The sequence below is a fragment of the Protopterus annectens genome, chromosome 11.part0, assembly GCF_019279795.1.
Source record: "Protopterus annectens isolate FY-2018-M chromosome 11.part0, PAN1.0, whole genome shotgun sequence".
In the NCBI taxonomy this organism is placed as follows: domain Eukaryota; kingdom Metazoa; phylum Chordata; order Ceratodontiformes; family Protopteridae; genus Protopterus; species Protopterus annectens.
This window is the reverse complement of record NC_056745.1, coordinates 113,564,670-113,587,053: the sequence shown is the minus strand read 5'-3', so window position 1 is coordinate 113,587,053 and position 22,384 is coordinate 113,564,670. Positions and strand designations below refer to the sequence as shown.

The window sequence follows — 22,384 nt, the reverse complement described above, 5'->3', positions numbered from 1 at the left end:
CATCTTTTTTGGCACTAAAAAGAATCTTGAGTAGGTTCCGGATCCTTCTTGGTCTGGTGGGACTTGCTGGATGACTTGTTTGTCCAGCAGTTTCTCAATTTCTTGCACTGCTGAATCCCTCTGATTGGGTGGAATATCAGGGATTTTCTTTTCAATGGCGGGAGGCTGAGATACAGGAATGATATAACCTCTGGATATGATCCATTGCACCCAAGAATCTTTTAAGTTCAGCCAGGCATTTAGGTGCAAGTGTAAGTGTCCCCCGACTGCCTCCAGAGAAAGACAATTGGGCTTCCCTTCAGCAACACTGGAAGGGCCTGCCTGGGAAAGAATCCCTGAAGCCCTGGTTTTGTGGATCACCCCTGCCATGCTTCTTCCATTTTGGTTCCTCCCTCTGCCCCCAGAGGAACTCTCTCCACGCATTTCTTGGAAAGGTCCTTGGGATTTTTTGAACCACATTTTTCTACTTCTCCTATGTTTCCTAGGAAAAGGACCTTTGGGGGTGGAGAAATGTATACCCACAGCAGAAAGGGTCTTACCATCCTACTCACACCTGGATAAAGTGTCTCTTACTTTAGGGCCAAACAAGGATGTTCCATCAAAAGGGGCACTGACGAAAGAAGACTTAACGGGTTTTGCAAAGTCACACAGGCACATGCAGGTGTGTCTCCTCATGGCTATGCCTGTACCCACTGCTCTAGACATCCTTTTGACTGTATGAGTGATCAGCCTTATGGACGACTTGGACACAGACTCCAGGGTGGCTAACTGGAAAGCCACTTCCTTTTGGACTCCCTCAGCTACAGCTCCTGCCAGGGTGTCTAACAACTCTTTAATCAGATCCCATTGGAGTCTAATGAAATATGTCAAAAAATTCAAAGATCTTATGGCAAAGGTCAGTGAAGCATAGACCCACTTCCCAAACCTGTCAATGACTCGAGACTCTCTATTGGAAGGACGGATGGAAGAACTCTCCTCAGCAAGTTCTTTTTTAGTGGCTGCCGCTATGACCATAGCACCTACAGCCAGCCCCTTAGCTGAAAACTGCTCATCTTCTAGAGTGGAAAGAATTGTGTCTGGTCTTTTGGGGATGGGCATGATGGTGTCTGGAGCCTTCCACACCCACTGAGAAATCAACTGAATGAGTTCATCAGTGGCGGAGTCACCCAAGAGGTAGACAGGTGGGTGCTGAAAACCTGCAGGTAAACAGATTCCTCAGAGGAAGGGTTTTGAGACTTCCAGCCACCCCTCTGTTTTAAAATTTCCAAGATGTCTCTGAATGAGACATCTTCAGCTGGTGAGCATGGGGGACACTTCCCTCTCATCAAAATCTGTGTCTTCTGTGACTGATCCCTTGGGGGGGGGGCGATCCAAGTGCTTCCTCTTGCACGTCTTCTTCTTCTAAGGGTCCTCCTCAAGGAGATAGTCTGGGAAGGTATCAGAAGATGACAGTACCTGTGCCTGTGATACCGGAGGCTTCAACACTCGCTGTCCCATTGGACAGGTAGTAGGAATAACAAAACTAGAGGGAGGTACATGTCCTGAGGGGGAAGGGGTTGACTGAGTCTCTACATGAGAGAAGGCCCTCTGCATATCCTTGAAGGCTGATCCCTCTGAAGAGGGAAGGGAGCCCAGAATCAAGGAGGACTGCCTTGGAACTAGGGAGCCAAACTAACTTGAGCCAAAGCTCCGAGGAGCAGGGACAGCTCCAAAAAACCTGTAGTTGAGACCTGCCCCCAAGAACTGGCATGGTAGCCATGGCTCCAGGAGGTCTCTGGTTCAGAAACAACCAATGAGCTCAGGGTACCTACCAGCTCCAAAGAAGCATACAACTCTGGAGCCAGTACAGTCAGTGTCAGGAGTTCTGGGACAGAGGACTCTAAGACCTCTGAGGTGGTTAGAGGAGGAGTAGTTAATGGTGTAAAAGAAGTTTTGGTACCAATAACCAAAGGGGTCAGTAATGAAAAGGGGCCTGAAATCCCTCTAGCCCATAAAATCTTATTCACTAGCCTCTCCATATTGAATAATGAAAGGTTTTTGGTGGAACAGATGGATAATGTGGAAGGGGACTTAGACCTCTGCAAGAATACCACTGGAAGCTCCCCAACAAAGGGATTAATAGAGGGAGAGTAAGTAGTTCTAGGCAATTTAATCTTGTCCGGTGAAGCAGCAGTCACTTTCTGTACTGATGTCGAAGGGCTTGAAATTGTGATAGATGCCAGAATGCACGTCAGTACCAGAGTGCCAACAGCAGAGGCCTTCAGTTCCATGGGAATTGTCAGAGCAGAGGTCTTCAATTTTTGGATTTAAGAACCGACAGGGAGGCCAGAACCAAAATATTTCTTTTCTTCAATTTTTCAACAGGGGATGAGGAAGCAGGAGAAGAAACATCTGTCTTGGCTTTATCTCCAGTGGATAAGGCTTCACCAAGTGCTGAAGGGAGAAGTCATTAATTATATCCCACCTTTACACTAAAGCGTGTCAGATGCTGCAATCTACCTAAGCCTGAGGCGCCTTTACCCTTCTCAGGCATGTCAACAGGAAAAAACAGATAAATCCACTAAACAATTCTCATACTACACAAACCAAAAGGGAAAGCGAGAGCAAAAAACATATAATTTTTACTTGTATTTTTTACATTTTAGGATAGAAGGAAAAATAGGGAAGAGACTATCAACAATGATAGTTTAGATGTACATAAGCATGTACAGGGTGATAAAAGAATATGACAGAGGGAGGGGAAACTATCAGCAATGATAGCGGGGAAGACACCAGATAGCAGGGAAGACACCAAAGTGTTAAGGGAAAAAGTATCAGTGATGATACTGAGAGAAATACACCAAGTGTAACAAGAAAAGGAAAGGGAAACGAGATAGAAAAACTAAGAAAAAGGAGTACAAATTTACCTGCACCCACTACCACTCGAGAACAGTACCTAGATGTAACCGTTTTCAGAAAGTGGCAAATGAGATCTGAGGTAATTGAGAGACCGAGAGAGATTCTGGATAGAGGTGAAACTCAAGAGTTTTTGGCTGGCGAGAACTGCAGTAATGGCCAAGTTGGTTCCGAGATCAGAACCGAGCCCATCTGTCAAGGTTAAAATGAAGACTGACAACATCAGATAATTTGTTTTATTAGGAGACATACTGGAGTAAAAGCACCATCATTATCACCACAATTACTTTTTGCTCTAGTTCTCAGTGAATATATTTGTTATTGCTGAAATGAAGTAGACAATTTATACTCATTTAGAGTAAAATAAATTCTGAGCTAATAACTGTATCCATTTTATTACTAGCTATCTACATCATTTGCACTTGTCCATGTATATACTGCTGTACGTTTGTCATTGCCATTTGGCCCAGGTCATGACTAAAAATTGTCCAGTGCTTAGGACCAGTTAATTTACCTACTCAGCAAAGGAAATAAACAGAAAAATATGCAGTGCAAATTTACCTTTAGAGCAACCATTTGAGGCATAGCAAAAAAAAAAAAAAACAAAACAAAAAAAAAATTAGAAATAAATTACAAGAATACAACTTCCTCCAATTGTTGCTCTAGCACAGACCTCCACTGTCCTTAACAGCTGGCTCCCAAGCAGCATTCACAATTTTTAATATACTCAGTAACCAAACAACATGCATGGATTAACATTTTATTTATTTATTTTTTTAACCACAAACATAAGGCTTGGACTTTTAGGAGCACTGGTTGGACTTAAACTGGATTCATATAATTTACTTTATTTATACAATTTAACTGGAGGTACAGTACTGATCCCTTTGGACCAATTTCAGTCTCAGCCGAAATAAGTAAAGAAATTAAAAGTTATCTGCTCACTGTAACTATGCATTTGTGCTATTTTCATTCTTCAACTTATGGGTATTGGATCCAACCTTCGATCGGACTCTACTGCTTTTCTTCCAGACTCTTGGATCTGACTGTCGAGCTCCTCCCCTTACCCATAATGCCCCTTACTACTGCATAACCTCAAATCAGGTTTGCTGTCATTATATATTAGTCTAGAATATACCTTAGAAGGAAAGGAACAACATAGGGGCTCAAACAAAACAGTGAAAAGGTCTCTTCCAAAGAAAAGGAGAGGAGGTAGGGGGATAGGAAGTTGAGGAAGAATGAAAATGGACAACACGGATGTATAGTTATGGTGAGTACATACCTTTTAAATCTGATGTTATTTCTATTTATTCCTCAGCTTATGGTACAGACTCCCCAGCTACAATAACCCTGGGTGGCCCTTATAGAAGGATGTTCCAGGGTACTGCAGAACCAAAAACAGTCCTGTTTCTGGAGATGATGTCCAACTTGTAAAGTGCAACAAAAGTATGAGCATTGGACCAAGTGGCTGTAGCACAATCATCATCAATGGAAGCTCTGGCCCAGAAAGCAGATGATGTGGCCATAGTTTTAGTCGAATGAGCTTTTGGTAATCTTGTCAGAGATCAACCTCTCCGAGTAAACATAAGAAATACAATCTGATATCCATCCAGCTAAGATAACTTTGGATACTGCTTTTTCCCAATTTGTGACAGGCAAGGAAACAAAGAGTTGGTCAGTTTTTCTAAGATCTTTCATTCTATGAAGATAGAAACAAGCTGTCTATTTACACTCAAAAGGTGAAGTATGTATTCTCCTGCATTTGAAAAATTTGTAAAGAAGACTGGCAAATTGATGACCTGGTTGATGTTTCAAAGGTTATTTTTGGTAGAAAAGATGGGTTAGTACACAAAGTAACTTTGCCTTTATGGAAAATCAGATAAGACAGTTTTGAAGAAAATGACTGGAGTTTAGAAACCCGCCTAGCAGAAGTAATAGCTACAAGGAAGTTTGTCTTCCAAGAAAGAAATTTGAGGTCAGACTTGGCTGAAGGCTCGGGGGTGGGGGTGGGGGGTGGACCAAGCTCTGCAATACAACTGTGAGATCCCAAGGTGGAGTGAGATCCTAAATCAGAGGCCTAGGCAAAAACTGCCTTTAAGTAATGCTTTACAAAGTCTGGATGAAGCTAGACAGGAAACATCTCCAGTGTGATAATTAGGGATAGCTGCTAGCTGAATTTTGATGGTGGAAAAACTGGCACCACATTGAAAAATCAAGGCCAAAAAATCCAAAACAGCAGGAATGGGAGCAGTAAAGGGGTCTAATTGTCTCTGATGTGCCCAGTAGGAGAATCTTTTCCATTTACTCCTGTTTATCTTCCTGGTCGTAGGTTTCTGAGAGGATAATAAAATTTGGTGTACTGGAGAAGAAAGCCTGGACTGCCTAGCCATCATCAGAATTGAAGAAACCATGCGATCGACCTGAGGTCTGGAATGACTGGATATCCCTGAGGGATGAGATACTAGATCAGGGCTGGGGTCCAGTGGCCAAGGAGGACATAGAAAGTGAGACCCACAGGAAGGGAAACAAAAATTGCCAAGGCCAAAAGGGGTCAATGGGGATAAATTTTCTCTTCAACCAGAGTGCTTTCTGAAGAAATTTAGGGATCAGAGGTAGGGAAAGGTAGGTGTACACAAGACTGGAGGGCTAAACAGGACATACGCTTCTCTCAGGGACTCCCCCTAACAGGGAATTAGGGAAAAAAACTGCTGCTCTTGTTGAGGGTTGAGGCGAAGAGATCGCAGCAAGGTTGATCCCATCAGTGAAAGATTCTTTCCGTCAATGTATGCTTGAGAGACCACTCATGAGGCATCAGAATGGCGCTTCTGAGCTTGTCGGCTAGAACGATGGATTTCTCCAGTATATGCATTGCTACCAGAAAGCAGTTGGAGGAGATTGCCCACTGCCAAACTTTCAGTACTTCTCAGCAAAGAGGGTAGGGCCTGGTTCCCCTGTTTGTTGATGTACCATACCATTGACATACTGTTTGTCTGGATAGCAATTATCCTTAGAGGAAGAGAGTTCTGAAAGGCCTGCAATGCTGAAACACATCTCCAAGACATTTATATGCAAGTTGTTCTCTTTCTGGTGACCACGTGCCTTGAACAGTCTGTCCCAAGAAATGACCCCACCCGAGTTGGGAGGTGTCCATGGTCAACGTGGCCTTTAGGGAAAGAAGGATAATGGGACATCCCCGACAAATGTCACTGGACTGGATCCACTAAAGTAGGGAGTCCCTGAAAACCAGAGGAAGTTTTATAGGGTGACTCAAAGGTTGTTGAAGAATCGACTATTGTACTGACATAGTCCACTGCAGAATTCTCATGTGAAGGTGAGCAGTGGGTAGCAGGGTAATCAATGCAGCCACAGAACTTAAAACCTAAAGTATCAATTTTGCTAGAGGGGTAGGATGCAATCGGATCTGACTGTCATGCAGTCTCAAAGTATGAACGCTGTTTTGTGGTAGAAAGGCCAACTGATAATGACTGTGTGCAGGTGAACTCTAAGACTTGAACAAGCTGAAGATGGGACTTAGGGAGAATGATTGTAATGCCCAGGGACTGAGACAGATGGAGTCAGTAATCCCTGGCTTCTTCAAGTAGATGCCTTATTGGAGCAGTGAGCAGCCAGTCATGCAAATAAGGAAACACTCTGAATCTGCACAGTCTGAGATGAGCTGCTACCACTGCCATACACTTGATGAACACCCTGGGAGCCATGGTGAGACCAAACAGCAGGGCTCTGAACTGGTTATGACTGACTCCCAGCAGAAAGCGCAAATATCTCTGAGAATGTCTGTTCATTTTTATGTGACAGAATGCAACTTGGAGGTCTATGGAGCATGCCCAGTCATCCATCTGCAGAACATGCAGTACGGGCTGAACCACAACCATCTAGAACTTGGACTTCTTTACAAATTGATTCAGCTGGCTGAGATCCAAAATTAGTCTCTGTCTCTCTGTTTTCTTTGGCACTAAAAAAAACCTTGAGTAAACTATGGATCCTCTTTGGACTGGTGGGACCTCTTGGATGACTCCCTTGTTTAGCAGCTTTTGAAATCCTAGAGTTGCTAACTCCTGCTGACTGGGTGAAATATTGGGGAGCTGTTTCTGTCTGATTGGTGGAAATTGTAAAAAGGAAATTAAATAACCTCTGGATATGATTCTTTGCATCCAATAATTTTTTGTGATAGCTGCTCAGACATCTGGGTGCAAAGCAAATGTCCCCCAACTGTCTCCACAGAAAAAGTCAGACAACATTTCAGGAGCATTGAAAGGGCCTATCTAAAAAGGAATATTGGAACCCTTGGTTTTGAGTACTGCTCTGCCATTAGGGCGGTGTCTTCTGTTACTTCCCCTCTGCCCCTAGGAGAAATTTCCCCTCATGAATCCTGAAAAGGATCTTGGGGTTTTCGGAACCATAGTTTTTCTCTTCCCCACTAATTCCTAGAAAAGGATCTTTATGGGGGTAGAAAAATGGATTCCCATGGAAGATAAGGTCTTTCCATCTTGCTTATTATGGACAAGTGCATCTTTAATAGTGGGCCCAAACAAGGAAGATCCATTAAAGGGTGCACTGATGAAAGAAGACGTGAAGGGCCCCAGAAAATCACACAAGTACATCCAAGCAGGTCTCCTGATGGTTATGCCTGAACCTACAGCCAGTGAGGAAACTTCAGCTGCATGAGAGCTTAACCTCATGGATGCATTAAATATGGTTTGAAGGGTGCCCAGTTGAGAGGAAAAAACCTTCTGTTCCTCTATTGACATGGACCCAGGGGTATACTTAGAGAGTTCCTTAATCAAGTCCCACTGTAATCTAGTAAAGTGGGCCAAATAATTAAACGACCATAAGGCAAAGATCGCAGAGTGTAAATTTGCTTTCCAAACCTGTCCAATGCCCTAGACTCTATTAGGAAGACGGACAGAGGAGCTGTTCAACCAGCTCATTTTTTTGTGGATCCCGTGACAACCATGGTATCTACAGGGATTTTCTTACTCCAAAAAAAGCCTGTCTTTGGGTGGAGCTAAGATCTTACCTGGATGATGATGGATTGGTTCTCAGATACCTGGTTCCTTCCAAGTCCGGCAAGAGAGAAGGTCTATGAGGTCATCCACCAGGGGGGTAACCCAAAACATAGATGGGCCAGACCCAAAACCTTCTAGGAACATCATTTCCTCCTGGGAAGGGGATTTGGAGGACCAACCACCTTTCTGGTGAAGGATCTCAAGAAGGTCTGTGAAGGAGATGTCTTCTGGTGGTGATCTGGGGGATCCTTCCCTCTCATTAAAATCGGTGTCTTTGGGCACAGAATTCCTTGAGGAAATCTAAGTGCCTGCTGCTACACAAACTCTTTCAGGGAACCTCTTCAATGGGATGATCTGGAGAGATGTTGGAAGAAGAAGGAAGTTCCTGAACTGGAACTGCCTGAAAGCTACCGGCTGTCCCTGGGAAATAGGCAGATGAGGTTCAGAAGCTAGATCAGAAGGGAGGATGGGGTCTGGATCTGAAGTAGTAAGAGTCAAAAGTGAGGTACTGTGAGAAGCTGCAGCCAGCCTCAGGAGAGCCGTGACTCCTGGTGCTGTGAAGCTCCGACCCTGCCTGGATCTCTGCTCCAAGGGAGGAGTCAGATCTGAGCTGTCCACCGCTGAGGCTCCGAAACTCTCAGAGTTGAAGGCAACAGTTCAGGTCAAGGGGGGTTGCACCGAATGAGTCAGGGATATGGTCAGAGTCGAAGAAGCAGCTATCTTTAAGATCAGACACTTTGACTCTCTGGGATCTCAGAACAGATGGCTCTGAAATCGCTGGTCAGATCGGAGAAGGAGAAATGATGAGATGGGAAACTGGTTGAAGGCTCACAGATCCTATGGAAGATGGAGACAGTAGGACCCCCACCTGGATCTGATCTCAGAGAAACATCCTCATCGTAGGTTCATAGGTGTGTACTAGGCTAATGGCCCTGGGGTGTTTAAAGCCTAGCCCCTAGGATTACCCTTTGCTCGTGCCACCCGACCTTAGGTCCCAGTGCCTCTGTCGAGTAGAGTCACTGCAGTGATCACCGGGGTGAATTTTCTATTTCCCATCCACTCATCAAGATTTCTCTTGAGGAGGGCCAGTGAGGCACTCCACTTGAAATGTATGGGAAGTCTATTTGATAGCATGGGCAGCCTCAGGGTTATCAACCTGTCCCCCCAGCTTGTTCTGTTGATTGTGGTAAAGAGGTTGAGGTCTCTGGAGCGTGTAGTGCAGAGGGATTGGGATTTCTTTAGATGTAGCATTTCTAACAGAGCTGGGTTAGACATGGTTTTGTAAGTCAAGCAGAGATCACCTCTAAGTAGGCGATATGAGACAGAGAATAGTTGGAGTTTTTTTAGTCTGTCCATATAGGACAACTGTTTAAGGCCTAGGATTTTCTTTGTGAAGAACATGACCCTATCTATCCTTCCTTCTGATCCAGCTTCAGAGCCTCATCTTATCCACATCAGTTTCGGAGGGACTTTGGGAGGACCTGATAGATGATGAAACAGGAGGAGGATGAGACAACCTCTTGGGAATTTCCTGCAAATCAGGGGATTGGAGCCATGGAAAGAATGGCTTCCAGACAGAATAGAGGACTCCGGGGCCAAGGTGACTTTGAAACAGTCTGTGTTGGATCTGAAGGAGTTAGATCCGAGCATTGTGGAAGGTTGGCAGATAGCTCCAATATCACAGCAGACTTTGGGGACTGAGCAGGAGAGCGTTTCCTGCGCTCTGAAGAAAATTTCAACATTTTGGAGAGGCTTTGAGCCCCTGATGCAGAGGTAGACAAAGAAGGAGCTGAAGAAGGAAGAAGGCCCTTCAGAACCAAATTTATTGCATCTATCATTAAAAGCCCTGGCATTGAACCCCACAAATATTTGACAGAGGAATTCAGACGGCTTGGGCCTAAACAGTAAACTCACTCTCTGTGATTACTGGAATTGGGTATCTTACTCCAACAGGAAGTGCATTTCTTAAATCCAGTTGGCTTGTCAATAATGATCCATGATAAAAAAATACTTTTTTTTAAGGAGAAAAAAGGAAAATTACCAACAATGTTAATTAGAAAAGTAGCCATGGAAAGCGAGTACAAAAGGAAAGAAAGGGTTACCAGCAATGCTAACAAAGACATACCTGGAAAAGGGTAGAAATAAGTGTGAAAAACACTAAAAAAGGAGTAAAGGGAGGAAGGGGTATAGAAAGAAGAAAGTTAGATTAGAAAGTAAAAACAAAAGCAATTTTTTACTCACAAAAGACTGAATACTACAACCTACAGCTTGTAACAGCATAATCCACATCCAAGCCATTAGAGCGCCAAATGAGATCTGGGGTAATACAGTAGTAAGGGGCATTATGGGTAAGGGGAGGAGCTTGAAAGTTGGATGCGAGCATCTGGAAGAAAAGAGGCCGTGTTGATCTGATACCCATACGTTGAGGACTGAATGAAAATGACATCAGATCAAGGCTATTATCCACCTTACATCCAAACTCCAAGGATATGTTGACTCCTTGTAGACCAGATGGTTTAAATGATGATTCATGAGATGACAGTGCAAAAATTAGCTTAGGGCACTACATTAAACAGATTAGAATTATTAAGGGAAACAATGACAGCTATAAAGTAAAAGTTAAGGTAATCCTCAACATACCAACTACTAAAATGTCATTAAACTACAAACAGTAAGTTTAACCTACAACTTTTCTGTTTGCAATCTTAAAAATATAAATTATAATTTACATCAGAATACTACACTATATTACAAGGAACCCCATCTAACCAATCAATCACTTCATCAAGATGCTGTACCAATCAGAGCCACAGAATGTGATGCTTAAATGTTGACTTTGCACCAAGGCCTCAGATAAGAGATGATAAAAGATGAACTGAAGATTTAAGCAGTTATGTGAGGTAGAAGATGGAACTGCTGCACCTCTGTGCCACCTTAAATATGTACAGTTTTGTTGCAATTATAATTTAAAGAAAATAAAGCTGCAGCTTACAGATAACACAGAAGAGAAGCATTTAGAACCATGCCAAAATGCAAACTAATTGAACAAAATATCAAAGATGATGGACGGAAACTCAGTCAAATGTGTATGTACTGACCTTTTGACAAAAAAAAAAGCAGAACAGGGAATATGGAAGGATTTACCCTGTGGTCAGTACTGCAAATGCTTGCTAATCAAATATCACTGAAGTCCCAGCCTTCACAGAAAAAGTTCCCTCTACTAAAGTTTGAATTACTACTTGATGGCTCAGTGTCAATGAGCAAGCAATGATTAATTACAACTGTTAAAAGAAATATACAGTACTTAATGTTGTAGGTTACTGATCTCTGTCTTATTCAATGCATATTACAGCTTCACATACAAGAACTCCAATAGACAATCAGCAGCTTGAGCTTGAACCATACACCACACAGCAATGGTGACAAGAGCGCCAGCTCCAATGGCATAGAGGGATAAAGCCCTGACTATGACACAGATGATCTGAATCTGATTAGGGTCGAGTGCCTGCTGAAGCTAAATTAGAGATGTGGCACTGCCAATTCTATCTTTGTTAAGGAAAGGGGATACAGGCACATGGTCTTACAGCAAGGTCCCCTGAGAAAATTGGAAACCACATGGGAATGTTGGCTCCTGGGGTAAGGCAGTGTTGAAGAGGTTATGACACTTGCATGAGTGACACATCCCTACGGATGCCCACTGCACAGTAAAGGGAGCAGCAAGTTACTGGGCATGCAACTTGAGGTCAAGACTAAAAACAAGATATCTGATGGCTGCCTAAACAACAGTTCCTCTTAGTTGATTGTTGCTACCAGTGAGGGAAGAATGCATGGGTTAACTGATCAAGATGGTACTAATGGTTGGCAGGAAGAGAGGGATAAAAAGTTGCAAAAAAGGTATGTTAAATAGATAATAGCTGTAGACACTTCCTTCTTTGGAGTGATATTCTCTATAAAAATATGACACTGATAAGATTGTATAAGGAAGTCCCATGCAGTAGAGACTCTAAATACCAGATTGTGATGCCACCATCTACTTAATGGTTACTTTGGAAAGAATTGGAGAAAAAAGTATGATATACAGCATGTCTTCAAAATACCTTGGCCCCCTAACACTCATTCTGACCTACTGCTTTACAACAACTGAGGGGCTGAAATACTCAGACTGTTTTAATCTCATATGAACTATTTTAAGCCAGATAAAAAATGCATCACATAACCTTTTTCTGCTACTGTGGTAAAGCAGTACTTGTAGACCATTCAATAGTACAGTCACTGTGTTTCACAGAATTAACAAATACACTACCACAACATTAGGACATGTGCTTGGGCTATGTTTCCCCTTCAAAAGGTGACCACTAGCTGTGAAACCTTCAAGTGTCCATCTTAGACTTGCTCTACTCTTTCCAGCCATATCATGTTATGGCACAGAGTGCAACAGGTATTGTTTCACAAAGGTAGTCATCTTCTTTTCCAACTTCCTTAAAACAGATATTGTACTTCTCCAGCCGATGCAAGGAACTGAAAATATAATACACAGACCAGTTTCATATTTCTGCATGAAACAGTCCAGCGAATGCACAGTCCTTACCTCCATGTTCAGCCCTCTTTGATCCAAACCCAACCACAAGCTTAAGACACCAACACTACATTTAAATGCCACGCCTCTAAACCAATAGGCTAACCAACCTTGTACTACATGCTGATGCAGCTATGCTGTTATCCTCAAATGAATGAGGAGTGAACTAGACAGAAGGAAGGCATATGCGATATTTGGGTAATGCATTCACTGGAAATGCAACTTTCTGGCACACTGTTCTGGTTGTAACTATTTCACGTTTATCTCCTCAAAAAATTAAAGCAGAACTGACTGAGGTAGAAAGGCTCAAGGATATGTTTGATGCTGACAATGGCAATTAATGTAGCTGACAGACATCTAGTCTTTGCATCATTAGTATCTTCTGTACCACCTTCTCCACCATGGTGCAATGAATGCTGGACACTGACAAAATGTAAATGTCACACAATTTACATACAGTTAAATACACGGCTGAGCTTCATGATCCACATTATTCTCATTATTTAACAGTAGTATTAACTGAGAGATGATTCTCATTTGAAGCAAAAGAACACCTTATGTACTACTGGTAATATGTTATAATCACTGTCATTAATCCTTATGGGGCCACCTGTGCTGCACCTAAGAATACTATGATAAAAAAACAGGAACACAAGGGGAGACATACCGCTATCAAATAAACAATTATGCATCAGGTCTCTTTAACAAATGCTATAAAGGCTCCTGTGTACAGCTTAGACATGAACAATCACTTAATGTACTTTGTCACTTGTATTTTATGCCATTTCACCATACCGACATATAATTTACTCATCGGAGGGAATGAGGCCATCAGTCTACCTTGATTTGACATGATCAATCTATTTAAATCAAGTTAAACAAAAAACAAGCTACCATATTGGCACCAGAGTTAGTTTAATATGTGCATTCACTGTGCAGCACAACTTTAATAAATGTATTCTTATAGTTCTAAAGCATTATCGTGAAGGCATTTTACCAGTTATACTTGTTACAATCACATTGCCAGGTTTGCCACTGGCCTGCCATTTAGGACACACCACTGCATTAATGTCAAACAGCTTGGGTGGCTAGAACTTCCCAGTCTAATCCAATACAACCTTCTGACTATAGCTAAAAAAATTCTCTATAATCCAGATAATACACCATCCCTAAGTAATATTATCACCCCTCATAACAATCAGAGACTGCTTAGATCCTCAAACAAATTACTAATTCAGACAATCAAAATTAACAATACAGCTGGGGATGCCCTCTTTGCAAACTCTGTAGGAAGAGTTTGGAATCTCCTTCCAACCGACGTTACTTCGCTCTCCTCCCTTTGCCAATTTAAAACCAAATTCGGACAACATCTGGCACTAAACTGGCTATGCTGCCACTGTAACAAGCCTGGTTAACCCTCCTCATAAATGTATATAATATATTACTTTCTGCCTACTGTCAATGTATTCCCCTGACTTAAACTAGGGATAACTATACTTGCGAACTTGCCTATCTCATGTTTTTTCATGTATCCTCTGTAAATTACTCACCTGTAATTATGTCTACATTGGTATATTTCTGACTCTACCTTGGAGCTTTTCTCCCAGGGCCTCTGCTGAAAATGGACATGTATCCAGTCGGACTATCCCGGTCAATAAATGTCAAATAAATAAATATATTTCTTGGCACAGTTTGCAACAGTGAATTAACAGCAATAATGATTAAGTCAGTAAAGTTAAAAGAAAAACGTGCTCTCATGCACATTTGTTAAAGAAGCTCCGTTTGGTCTTCTTACACAGGTACTACCAGGCATCCTCTGGGGTTCCTATCAGAAGAGCGAATGTTTAAATTAGCAAACGCTCTTATATCGAACTTTAAAATGTGAAACCTGAAAGCATGGAACATTGATTTTTTTCGTAGGGAAAAAAATTGATGGGCCATTCTCCGGACTTTGCTGTTTTCAACACTGTGGTGCAATCTCGGAGCTGGTATATTTAAGTTGGGGGGAGTATGGGGGCAAAGACCCCCACTTTGCTTTGCCTGTACATTGTTTTTTTTTTTTTGGATCAGTGAATTTTTTTCCCTGGGAAAAAAATTTGCTGATCTGTTTCTTCGACATTTTAACGTTTCACATTTTTAAGTTCGATAGAAGAGCATTCGCTATTTTTAGCATTCGATCTTCTGATATAGACGCATCCTCTGCCAAAGGTTCACAGTATACAGCTTCTCCATCTCTCCCATCAAGGCAGCAGTGTAACACACATCACATTTGTCTTCTCTAGCCAAACCTCAAGTGGCCTACCAGCCCTGAAAATGGATACCTGCCTCTGCTATTCACATGGCTGTCTCCATATTCAAATATGATCCATAGAATCCTAATAACTACTTTTTCAAGCATAGTAAACCAAAGTCTTGAGTTTCTGTGGTTGAATTACCAGACTTCCTGATGGCTTGTGCAAGACCAGTAATAATTTTATGTTCAGAAATATATCAGAACAGGGATAAAGAGTTAAAAAATAAGACATCTGTAGTATACAACACAGGTATGTTGCTCTTAGATAAACTGCCAATATGTTGTTCTTCACTTATCTCATTCCCTCCGGTACAGCTCTTTTGAGTGTGTGCCTTTAACTCCCAGTGGGAGTGGCTTAAGCCTTTAAAAAATGAAGTTATCACCATTGAGAGAGTATCAACACAGTTGTATTTGCCATCACATATGCTTCAAGACAAAATATCCTGGTCCCTTGTATTTAACATGGTTTTTGAATTATTAATGCAAATGTGAACAATCAATATTTGACGCCTAGAGGAGCTGTAGGAGTTAACTGCAGAAGACGCCTGGAGGAGCACTCGGCTGTATACTTACAAAATATGAAACACAAAACACTATCTTTTGAAAACTTCATTTCTTTGACAGTCTATTCAGCACACTTTACATATCTTTTCCAGACATACAACACTAATTATGCTTTTTAAGGATACAGAAACAACATACCTTTGAACTTGTGAAAGACAGCCCATAACTCGGCAATATCAGTTGCAAAGGTGATGTCAGTGTCCAAAACAATTACTCTTTCCAGAGAAGAGGGGAGAGTCTTTGTGAGGACTAACTTCATGAGTCCATAAATGCCAGAATAGTGTTTATTTGGGATCCAGGATACTTCTGACTACAACAATTAGGAAAAAAAAAAAATAAAGAAGTAAACACTACATAAAACACACCATACCTCAATACAATATAATACAATACTTAATGTACTTTTAATGTAGGACAGGTTTGAAACAAATATTTATCTTTTGCTTAATCATTAATCTTTTATTTTGTTAAATGATTAATCTTTTATTCCTCCTATTGCACTACTATCAGTTCTGTCACCCCATTTGACCTACCCCTTCTCTTCACTCATCTACTTTCAATTACCCCTCACCTCACCGTTTATGTCAAACTGTATTACATCTTTGCTTTGTAATCCCCTGTAACTCTGCATAGCATAGTGAATATGCATCTCCTCACTATTTACAACAAATATAAACTGTTATAAATCAGGAACCAAATACACCAGGAGTACTGTACTTAGCATCCAGGCTGTTAGCATCTATTACAATGCTTTGCACCTTTTCTATGTATATCACAATGTCTAATCAAAACTTTCAGATGTAAAGTTATATACTGCTTTTGGAGCTTTTCTCCCTGGGTCTGTGCTGAAAAAGGACCTGTGTCCAGACAGACTATCCCAGTAAACAAATGTAAAATAAAATAAAATAAATAAAATTAATGTTTATAAGAGATCTCATTCTATCTAACTTAACAGTGATGCCTTTGACACTACTCCCCATGCAGGCATTATTGACAAACTTCTAAATATGAATATGGATAGCTGACAGAACCCATGTGGTTAGTGACACAGGTGCCACTTCTGAAAGCAAAAAAGTTACCAGTGAGTTCTGTGTCGGGTCTCCTTCTACTTGGCATCCATTTCTTTTTTTTAAACTGTTTATATTTTCACATTGTTAAATATTCCTATTTCAATTATACAACTATTTACAAAAGTGTCTATCAAATAAATCTATTATATGATAAATACGAAAAAGTTGGCAAGTTATATTCATATCTCAATGTACCCCTCAACTCTGGAAAAAAACTTCCACTACATGTCAAGCTGAGTAATATCCTTACTACACTTGAGGTAAATCTAAATAATTAATTAGAAGGGCTGCCTCAAATGCTTCCCTGGTCTATCTTCTCTTGCACTCCTCGAGACTGGAATAGGTTTTTTTTGGATAGGCTTGTAATGGTCTGCAGACAGACTGCTTAGTATTTACCTGTTAACTGGGTTAGCCCCACAAGGCCAGTGAGCACTTTTCAAGGGAGACCTAAGATTTGTATTGACATGATTAGGGAAAATTTAGCCAGGGCATTAGTGGAATTCCCCTCTTTTTTTTGGTTTGAGTTATTAAGTGGCAGCAGAGGGCTGCTGGGCTCAGACACTTCCAAAATAGAGGAGGATAGTAAGCACACAACTGAGAATGCTTTAAGGTCTGTGGGGCATGATAAAGATATAGCAGATGCCAACGGTAAGCCACTTTGATGGTGAAATGCTTGAAACACAAGTCTTAATGGATTTAATCCCAGAGAAAGAGCCGAAGGATGGAGACGTGGCTTATTACAATACAATGGAGGAAAGACTGCCTCAGCTACACAAACAGAAAATTACTAAAGATACTAGTAAGAAGCTGGGAAAGGAAAACAAATGCTGGGATTGATGGTATAAATCTGAGTACATATTCAGCCTGTAGAGAAGCCAGTTTTAAGGACACCTGTAACATGATGAAATGAAAAGAACTGATACAAACACTGAGAAGAGAACTACAAAGACTTGTGCTTTAATTGTGAGTCAGGCAGACAAAGAAGCATGGAGAAGAGAGATTCAAAGTCCTGCAAAGGAGGACTGAGGGACTGAATGCAGCGAAAAGTAAAGAACCAGCAGTAATAATCAGAACAAAAACATAAGCCATTAACAGTTATGACATTATTAATATTATTTTGCTACTGGGTTTAGGTTAAAAGACACAAGACCTTTAATTCACTTAAGTAGTGAAAATGTTTGTGAAGTGACATTTGAAACTTATCCATTAGCAGAATGCTTTAAAAATGAAGCAGAGAAAAAAGCATGCTTCATGAGAAAACTTCTGTTTTAGAATTTAAGCATACAACTCTAAAGAATATTGAACATGCAGTTCAGAATATCAAACGTAGAAGTATAATGGAAAGAATGAAATAGAGGAAAGGAAATGTAATGAAGAAAAATCTATTTTTTTTGGAATGTGAAAAGAAAATGTTTTTGAGAAATTTAAAAAAGTATAAATGGGAAGGATTTAGAAACAGAAATGTGGATATGATATGGTATGGAAAGTAGGAGAAAAGCAAATGAGAAATTGACAAATGAGATAACATTGTTTGTAGCAGTATGAATATTGAGGAAAAAATATGACAGATTATTGAATAAGAAATCAAGAAGTTGAAGATGTATTAACTGAAATAAAAAGATGGTTATGGGAAAATGATGAGGATATGGGGAAGGTTAAAAGGTGAAATAAATAAGGGAATATTACTAATGTGATGACAGTGCGAGTCTGACAATATGAAAAGTGTATGCAAGTGTTAATGTGAAAATGAAAGTGTAAATATCGTGTCTATTAAAGTACAAATAATATAAAAATGTGTATGGTTTTAAGATGCATAACTAAAGCATCCACTTGCTCTTTTCAATAAGTGCCACGGAATCTTTTACATCTAGCTGAGCTACCATCAACTATGGAAGAAGGGATGTCACACACACGACTGCAGCACCCACCTTATGCTGCACTCCAGTGTCAGTGAATGAAAATTAATTGAATCACCTAGAGTGGGACTACAGCATATAGACTTCTGATCTTCTTGCATCAAAGGTGTATGCGCCACAAAAAATGTGCTAATTAAATTCTTACTAAGAGATGCAGGGACCACAATGGAAAACAATAATGTGTTAAATAACAGCGTGTCTGTAAGTGAGCTGATACGTGTGCTTGCCATTCTCCATCACATTTATAAATTTTATATCTTTGCTCACTGCTCACAAAAGCTATCCTGTGTCTCCTTCCTTGAGCTACAATTTCAGATGTGAATGAACATACAATAATAAACAAGAAAAATGGTTCAAATGATACATATCACAGATCCTAACGGTTAGCATCCATCCTCTACTTACATAATGTCTGGAATTTGCAGATGGTTAGTGCAGGAAGTGGCCTTGTCCAATGGGTGTGGGCAATTTACAGACATGGGTCAAGCAGCTGTGCAGTGGTTAAACACTATAGAATATAGTGCATGCTAAAGAGTGATAACACACTATATCAGACAAAAAATATTAACTTGCTTCACTTTACTCTGAGTTGACCTCAGAGACATTATATTTAGAAAATGTGATTATCTAAGCAAAGCCTCCATATCAAGGAGCAGAGCCCTTCTGTCAAAAATATTTAATTTCTTTTAAGTACTTCTTGCCACCCTGGTCAGTTACTACAGTGGTAATGTGTGATTGATAAGCCTGGCTTTGGTACTCATCACATCAATATCATCAAGCAGACAGACAATTACAGGATCCGCGGTGGTGGTGCTGTGGTAGCGTTGTTGCCTCACAGTAAGACGCTGTCCGGTTTGATTCTCAGCTAGAGCGTCTTCTGCGTGGAGACATGCGTGAATGGGCGTACCTTCGTTGAAGGTTGTGTGTCAGGGCTGGTAACTCGGCACATAAAAATTAACTACCAATCATTAGCGGACCGGAGTTCCGCTGTGGCGACCCCTAACTGGGAAAAGCCGAAAGACAAGACAGCTAAGCCAAATTCTATTCTGCCTCTATGTCACATTTTCAACTTGTTAACATATGGCAAAAGCATGGACAGTTTTATATATGGTAGCTTCCAGAGTCTTGTGAAAGAAAAAGTTATGTACTCACCATAACGATGCATCTTTGTTTTCCATTTTCATTCTTCTTTTTTAAGTGATGGGTCTCGGATCAAACATCAGATCCAACTAAGCCGCTTTTACCAGTATCAGATTCAGCTCTCGAGCTCCTCCCCTTTATCCATAATGCTCCCCTCTCCTGGTATACCTCAGATTGTGTCAGCTGTCCCATCAGTAACATACATGACACCCTACTAAAAAAAAAAAAAAAAAAAAAAAAAAAACATAAGAACACACAGAGAGGCTGGAGCTCAAAGCAAACAGCAGAGTTCTCAAAAGCACATCCTTTAGACCTCACTAAAAAAGAGGGAAGAGGGTTACAGGGTGGGGAGTTGAGGAAGAATGAAAATGGACCACACAGATACACCGTTCTAGTAAGTATATAACTTTTGTACCCGATGCTGTCATTTTCATTCATTCCTTATCTGAAGGGACAGATTTCCCAGTTGTGGTGCAGCAGTAGTGTCGCCTCACAACAAGAGGTTCTCTGGTTCGATTCTCAGCTGGAGTGTCTTCTGTGCAGAGTCTGTATGTCCTCCCTGCATTTATGTGGGTTTCCTCCCATGTTACAAAGACATGCATCTGGAGCTTTTCTCTCAGGCCTCCACTGAAAATTGGCTTTGTTCCAAGTCAGACTTTCCCAGTAAACAAATGTTAAATTAAATAAATAAATAAATAAATAAATAGATGAACCTTGGGTGATCCTCATGGAAGGATATTCCAGAGTAAAGTGGAACCAAATGCCGTCCCTATTTCTGGCTAGTATGTCTAACTTGTAATGAGCAATAAAGGTATGAGCACTGGACCAAGTGGCAGCTGCACAAATATCTATGAACGCTCTTGACCAAAAGGCCAATGAGGAAGCTACAGATCTCATGGAATGTGCTTTTGGGGGGGGGACTTGGGGAAAGCTAAACCTCTTTCTTTATAGACAAAGGATATACAATCAGTTAACCATTTAGCCATTTAGCTAGAGGCACTTTAGAAACTGCTCTATCCATTTTGTTCTTGGAGAGAGAGACAACCAGTGATCAGATTTCCTGAAATCCTGTGTTCTGTGCAAATAAAATCTCAGCTGCTGATGTATGTCCAGAAGATTTAGCATATATTCTCCTTTGTTTGAGAATTTAGGAAATAATCTAAAAAAACAGCTGATACAATGGTAGCTGGAGAACATCAAGGCAACTTCAAAAAACCACAAATCCAAAAATAATAACAAAATAATGATAAAAATGTACTATCTAAGCATATTATGTCTAATGGTATAGATCATTCTTTCAGGTTTAGGGTAATAGATAGTATACAAAAAGGGATTAGAGGAGGTGATTTAAATAACTATCTTGAAGATAAAGAATATGAGTGGATTGTTACCCGCGGTGGTGGTGCTGCGGTAGCGTTGTCGCCTCACAGTAAGACGCTGTCCGGTTCGATTCTCAACTAGAGCGTCTTCTGCGTGGAGACATGCATGAATGGGCGTACCTTCGTTGAAGGTTGTGCGTCAGGGCTGGTAACTCGGCACGTAAAACTCAACTACCAATCATTAGCGGACCAGAGTTCCGCTGTGGCGACCCCTAACCGGGAAAAGCCGAAAGACGCACACAATTAGGCTACATGCAGATTCAAAGCCTGGTCTTAACAACCTAGTAAGTATGAAACCTGTCCTAGTCAGAATACAACAGCAAAACTTATAGGATGTTTTATAAATATTTTTCTTTTAATTATTTTGAGAAGTTTTTTTAACTAAGAGTGTCCTGTGAGATTTGTTGGCTGTGGTCATATGATACTTCTTTGGTCTTATTTAAATGTGGTGTATTTGTTATATACTGTTTTTAGCATAGAGAAAGGGTGTTTACCCGAAAGCTTTTCTGCAATAAAGTGTGTTCTGCCGGTGGATTTGTGCTTTTTGAATTTAGGAAAGAACTCAGGTAAACTGATGACCTGATTTAAGTTCGATTCAGAAGCCACCTTAATTAGAAAGGATGGGTTAATGAGTAACGAGACCCTATCCTTATGGAAGTTCAACAGGTATGAAGTTCGTGCAGACAGGGCTTGGAGTTCAGATACTCATCTAGCAGAGGTTAGACTGACCAAAAAAATTATTTTCCAGGACAAGAACTTAAGATCGATCTTAGCAGAAGGCTCAAAGGGAGGTTGGATAAGAGCCTGTAATAGAATAGTCAAATCCCAAGCAGGTGTACAATCTTTAACCGAGGGCCTGAGTGAAAATTTACCTTTAAGGAAGGCCTTGCATAATCTCAGGGAAGAGTGATAATTTCCTGAGTGAAAATTTGAAATGGCCATTAGTTGAACTTTAACAGATGAACAGCTCACCTAGTTGTTAAAAATGGAGGGCAAAAATCGAGAACTGCTGAAAGTAGGGTGGAGATGGGACCCAGATCAAAAATCTTTTCCATTTACTTTTGTAAAGTTTCCTGGTGGAAAGCTTCTGAGAGGATAAAAGATTCCTAGCCATGACTGCAACTGGAGAAACCATGTGGTTAACATGAGGCTATTGATGCTTTAATGTTGCATCCCTGTGGGATGAGACAGAAGGTCTGGATGTCCAAAGTGGATAAATAAGAGGAGGCCAGAGGAAGGGAAACCAGACCTGACGAGGCCAAAAGAGTGCAATATGGATGACTGAGCTCTTCAGCCAGGATGCTTTCTGTAGAAATTTGGCGATTGGTGGTTTAAGCATAAAGGATACCAGAGGGCCAATTGTGCACTACAGCATCTCTTGTTGACTCCCTTTGTGGAGGGACAAGGCCATAAAACCTGCTGCACTTGTTGAGGGGAGAAGCAAAAAGATCACAGCATGGCTGGCACCATCGACAAAAAATCCCACCCCAACTCTTTAATTGAGACACCAATTGTGAGGTATCA

General features: G+C 40.9%; 1 protein-coding gene across 5 annotated transcripts in view; it reads right to left on the bottom strand.

Annotated features, from left to right (window-relative positions):
• LARGE1 (LARGE xylosyl- and glucuronyltransferase 1) overlaps positions 1-22,384 on the bottom strand; it is a 2,030,740-nt gene that overhangs the window by 656,907 nt on the left and 1,351,449 nt on the right. For all 5 annotated transcript variants that reach the window (XM_044087485.1, XM_044087484.1, XM_044087487.1 and 2 more), the window contains one exon: positions 15,494-15,665. In XM_044087485.1, coding sequence (XP_043943420.1) covers positions 15,494-15,665 — 172 coding nt within the window. The remainder of the gene's footprint in view (positions 1-15,493; positions 15,666-22,384) is intronic.